The 5,321-nt window shown below is 41.8% G+C and overlaps 1 protein-coding gene across 1 annotated transcript; it reads right to left on the minus strand.

The window, feature by feature from the left end:
- Positions 1–1,711: 1,711 nt before the first annotated feature.
- On the minus strand, positions 1,712–5,108 carry LOC142556913 (uncharacterized). Its single transcript, XM_075668405.1, has 5 exons — positions 4,277–5,108; positions 3,687–3,826; positions 3,340–3,572; positions 1,834–2,148; positions 1,712–1,715 (listed from the first exon to the last, which is right to left on the minus strand). Exons 1-5 carry the CDS (start codon positions 5,106–5,108, stop codon positions 1,712–1,714), a joined length of 1,524 nt encoding a protein of 507 aa, XP_075524520.1.
- Between the last annotated feature and the right edge of the window lie 213 nt (positions 5,109–5,321).

The following is a 5,321-nucleotide window of genomic DNA, read 5'->3' on the forward strand; positions in this document are numbered from 1 at the left end:
TGTGTTTTGTGTTGTGTGTGTGTACGTGTATATGTGTGTGTAAATGTGTGAGTGTGTGTGTGAGTCAAAGTGTGTGTGCTTGTGTGTTGATATATATATGTGTATATATATATATACCTACATATATATAAACAATTGTAACGTATGTATTTAATATACTAAAAAATCTATTTAAAAACATTTAACATACTAATTTAAAATAAATCTCATATTAACCCCATTATAAATTTTAAATTTAAATAAGATGCACAAATACTACAACTTTAAAATTTTAAAATCAATTAATGATTTAAATAATTAAGCTCTTAAATTACTAAAATTAATTAAATTATTTAAAATACTCCATCTTTATCTTAAATAAAATACTGCATTAAAATTTACTAAAAAAAATCGTCCCTATCTCCTTTCCTCGATCTCGCCTCGAATAATCGCCTGAAACATAAAACTCTAGAAAACATTTTAACATACATTAAATAAACATAAATAATTAAAATAATAAATTTCATAAATTAAATATATGCATGAATTTTACGTATACTATTTTGGGCTTTACAATATCTCCCCCCCTTATAAAAATTTCGTCCTCGAAATTAAGTCTTACCGAACAACTTTGGGTAGCGGATTCTCATATCTGCTTCAGCTTCCCAAGTGGCCTCCTCCACTGATTGATTCAGCCACTGGACTTTGACTAACTTAGTCGTCTTATTTCGAAGTCTACGCTCTTGTCTGTCTAAAATTTTAATCGGTCTTTCCTCATAAGACAAGTCTGGAGTCAACTGCAATGGCTCATGGCTCAGAACATGCGAAGGATTTGCTAGATACTTCCTCAACATCGAAACGTGAAATACATTGTGCACTCCGGCCAAATTCGGCGGTAGGGCTACACGATAAGCTAGTGTTCCAACTCTGTCAAGAATCTCGAACGGTCCAATAAATCTCGGACTCAGCTTACCTCTCTTCCCAAATCTCATAACACCCTTCATAGGTGTTATCTTAACAAATACATGATCACCTACAGCAAATTCAAGATCTCTCCTTCTCTTATCAGCATAACTCTTCTGACGACCCTGGGCGGTCTTCATTCTGTCACGAATCTTAACCACCACATCTGCAGTCTGCTGAACTATTTCTGGACCAAGTTCTGCTCTCTCACCAACTTCATCCCAATGAACTGGCGATCTGCACTTTCGTCCATACAAAGCTTCATAAGGAGCCATACCTATTGATGATTGAAAACTGTTATTGTAGGTAAACTCCACAAGTGGTAGTTTAGACTCCCAAGTCCCATGAAAATCAATCATACAAGCTCTCAACAAATCCTCTAATATCTGAATCACTCGCTCAGACTGGCCATCTGTCTGAGGGTGAAATGCAGTACTGAATAACAATTTCGTCCCCATGGCTGCATGTAAACTTTTCCAGAAGGACGATGTAAACCTCGGATCCCTGTCTGACACAATAGAAACTGGAATCCCATGCAAACGAATTATCTCCCTTATATAAAGCTCCGCATACTGCGTCATGGAGAAAGTCGTCTTCACTGGTAAGAAATGTGCTGACTTAGTTAGTCGATCCACTATAACCCAAATGGCATTGGATCCTCTGACTGACCTCGGCAAACCAACAACAAAATCCATGGTGATATTCTCCCATTTCCACTCTGGAATGGGAAGTGACTTAAGCATCCCTGCTGGTCTCTGATGCTCTGCTTTCACCTGCTGACAAGTGAGACATTCTGATACATATCTGCGGATATCTCGTTTCATCTCTGGCCACCAATACAAAATTTGCAAGTCTTTGTACATCTTGGTACCTCCTGGGTGAATAGAATACGGAGATGCATGTGCATCTGACAAAATATCCTGTCTGATTGAATCACCACTAGGCACCCACATTCTATCTTTGTATCTCACTATACCATCTGACACTGTGTAGAGAACACTGCCCTTCGCTTCATCTTTTAGTCTCCATTTCTGTAGTTGCTCATCTGAAGACTGTCCTGCTCGAATACGATCTAGCAAGGAAGATTTGACTGTCAGATTAGACAGCTTAGGAGCTTTGCCCTTACGATAAACTTCCAAGTCAAACCTTTGAATCTCATACTGAAGAGATCTCTGAGCTGATAAATGAGCTATGACTGCAACTTTTCTGCTCAATGCGTCTGCGACAACATTAGCTTTTCCCGGATGATAGCTAATTTCACAGTCGTAATCCTTAACCAGTTCTAACCAACGTCTCTGTCTCATATTTAATTCTTTCTGTGTGAAGAAATATTTGAGACTCTTGTGATCAGTGAAAATCTGACATTTCTCACCGTATAGATAGTGTCTCCAAATTTTCAATGCAAAAACAACGGCTGCTAACTCAAGATCATGTGTCAGGTAGTTTTTCTCATGTACCTTCAACTGTCTGGAAGCATAAGCTATGACTCGACCTTGTTGCATCATTACTGCTCCTAAACCGAGCTTAGATGCATCAGTGTATAACACAAAATCTCCTTGCCCTGATGGCATGGCTAACACTGGTGCTGAAATAAGAGCTTGCTTCAAAGTATCGAAGCTCTTCTGACATTCATCGCTCCACACAAACTTAGCATTCTTTTTAGTCAGTGAAGTGAGTGGCACTGCTATCGACGAGAATCCTTGAATGAACTTACGGTAGTAACCAGCTAAACCCAGAAAACTTCGGATCTCAGATGCATTCTTTGGTTCAACCCATTCCTTGACAGTTGCTACTTTCGCTGGATCCACCTCGATACCACTACTAGATACTATATGACCCAAAAACGCTACCTTTTCCAACCAAAATTCGCACTTACTGAATTTCGCAAATAACTTGCGACTCTGAAGAATCTGTAAGACTATCCTCAAATGCTGGTTATGTTCTTCATGGCTCTTCGAGTATATGAGGATGTCGTCAATAAATACTATGACGAACTGATCAAGATACTGATGGAATACTCGGTTCATTAGATCCATGAAAATAGCTGGAGCATTCGTTACTCCAAACGGCATCACTAAGAACTCGTAATGCCCATACCGGGTCCTGAAAGCTGTCTTGTGGACATCTGCATCCTTCACTTTCAATTGATGATATCCTGATCGAAGATCTATCTTAGAAAATACAGTAGCTCCTTGCAATTGATCAAAAAAATCTTCTATTCTAGGCAATGGATACTTATTCTTGATCGTCACCTTATTTAACTCACGGTAATCGATGCAAAGCCTCATGCTCCCATCTTTCTTTTTCACAAATAGTACAGGTGCTCCCCAAGGTGAGAAACTTGGGCGAATAAATTCCTTGTCCAGAAGCTCCTGTATCTGTTGCTTGAGTTCTAACATCTCAGCTAGAGCTAATCTGTATGGTGCCTTAGAGATTGGCACGGTACCTGGCATGAGATCGATGGCAAACTCCACTTCTTTATCCGGTGGAAGTCCTGCAACATCATCTGGAAAGACGTCTGGAAAATCTCTGACTACTGGAACATCTGATATAGATGGAGTGGTTACATCAGGTGCTGACACAATACTGGCCAAGAAAGCCTGACACCCTTTGGAAATCAATCTCCTCGCCTGTATACAGGAGATCATGCGAGGAAAATTCCTCCATCTAGCTGGCTCGAATAGAAACTGCTCCATGCCTAATGGTCTGACCAACACTGATCTCTTCTGAAAATCAATAAGAACTCGATTCTTTGTCAACCAATCCATTCCCAAAATGATATCAAACTCTGGCATTGGCAATATAATCAAATCTGCATACACCAAGTGACCCTGCAGTTCTAGATCAATATCTCTGACCACACTGGTGGCTAACAACTCTTCCCCTGATGGAAGTGTCACTGAAAAGTTCACGTCTAGGCCAATGGACTTGATGTCCAAATGATTAGCAAAGGTCTCCGATGTAAAGGAGTGAGTGGCTCCTGAATCTATCAGTGCAGTTGTGGCTAATCTCTTTATGAAAATATTTCCTGAGAGATGTTAGCACAACACCAAACTTATATCCCAAAATACTAGCAATTAACTTTAAGCATAGTTGAAATCAATATATTCCAAGTCAATCTAAAATCTTACTAGTACACTAATAATCTCAAATAAAATTTCCACATGCAAGGCAAATAATACCGAGCTTAAATAGAAATGATTACCGGTCATTAGTGTAGTGTCTGGGTTCGCCTCCTGTGCGTGCATGGCGAATACCCTCCCTTGGGTTGGCTGCTTCCACTGAGGACACTGCTTCAGCATGTGATCCGTAGATCCACATTTAAAACACTTGCCTGATCCATACAAGCATGGTCCTGGATGCTGGCAGTTACACTTCGGGCACATTGGGAAAACAACGGGCCTCTGAGGCGCCCCCTGCTGCTGGATAGGACCCTTGCCCCTAGGTGGTCCTTGGTAAGGCTTCTTCCCAGGCTGCCCCTGAAAAGGTTTCTTGTACTGGGGTCGCTGATGCTGATGCTGTGGCTGCGGTGGTGCCTGGTAGGGTCTCTTGCCCAACATATCAGTCTCAATGTCTCTCTGGTCTTGCTCCGCCGCCAGAGCTCCAGAAACGGCAGCTGCATATGTAGTAAGGCCAGTTACTCTCACATCACGGCGCAAGACTGGCCGCAAACCACCCATGAAATGCCTCAGTTTTGCTCGAGCATCATTAGCTATGAGTGGCACAAAGTAGCAACCCTGTTCAAACTTTCTCACAAACTCAGCCACACTACTATCTCCCTGTCGTAGTGTCATAAATTCCGTAGTCAAACGGGCCTGTACCTCCTCAGTGAAGTACTTAGCGAAGAACATCTCTTTGAATCCATCCCAAGACAACATCGGCAAATTAACTGCCACCGATGCACTGTCCCACCATCGTCTTGCATCCCCTGCTAGGAGAAAAATGGCACATCGGACTCGATCCACATCCTGCAATTCCATATACTCAAAGATCACCTCTATAGACTTAACCCACTCTTCCGCCACCATAGGATTCGTAGTCCCTGAGAACTTCTGAGGATTCATCCTCTGAAATCTCTCGTACACTGCCTCCGGTTGAGTCCTCGGTCCTGCACCTCCTGCTGCTGGAGCTGGATTCCCCGCAACCTGTGCGAAGAACTGCGTCATAGCTGCAAGCATCTGCGCCTGCATATCTGGAGGTGGAGGAGGAGGAGTGGCTCTTTCCCTATCACGAGACTCTCGGTCCTCATCCCTAGCTCCACGGGCAATCAAAGGTCTAGGAGCCATACTGTTCTAAAATTACCCAATACGTAAACCCAACATGCACATGAACATGATATAAATAACATAGGATTCACGTAACTGAACTTAAAAGTATGG

The sequence above is a fragment of the Primulina tabacum genome, chromosome 9 (assembly GCF_025594145.1).
Source record: "Primulina tabacum isolate GXHZ01 chromosome 9, ASM2559414v2, whole genome shotgun sequence".
NCBI classification, from domain to species: domain Eukaryota; kingdom Viridiplantae; phylum Streptophyta; class Magnoliopsida; order Lamiales; family Gesneriaceae; genus Primulina; species Primulina tabacum.

Excerpts from the sequence above, each read along its gene's own strand:
- LOC142556913 (XM_075668405.1), bottom strand. The coding sequence starts at position 5,108 with ATGACGCAGTTCTTCGCACAGGTTGCGGGGAATCCAGCTCCAGCAGCA. Across the intron at positions 3,827-4,276 it reads ACCATGCTTGTATGGATCAG|GGGAAGAGTTGTTAGCCACC; the intron begins GCAAGTGTTTTA and ends CACTTCCATCAG. Across the intron at positions 3,573-3,686 it reads ATTGGTTGACAAAGAATCGA|GCGAGGAGATTGATTTCCAA; the intron begins GTTCTTATTGAT and ends TCCTGTATACAG.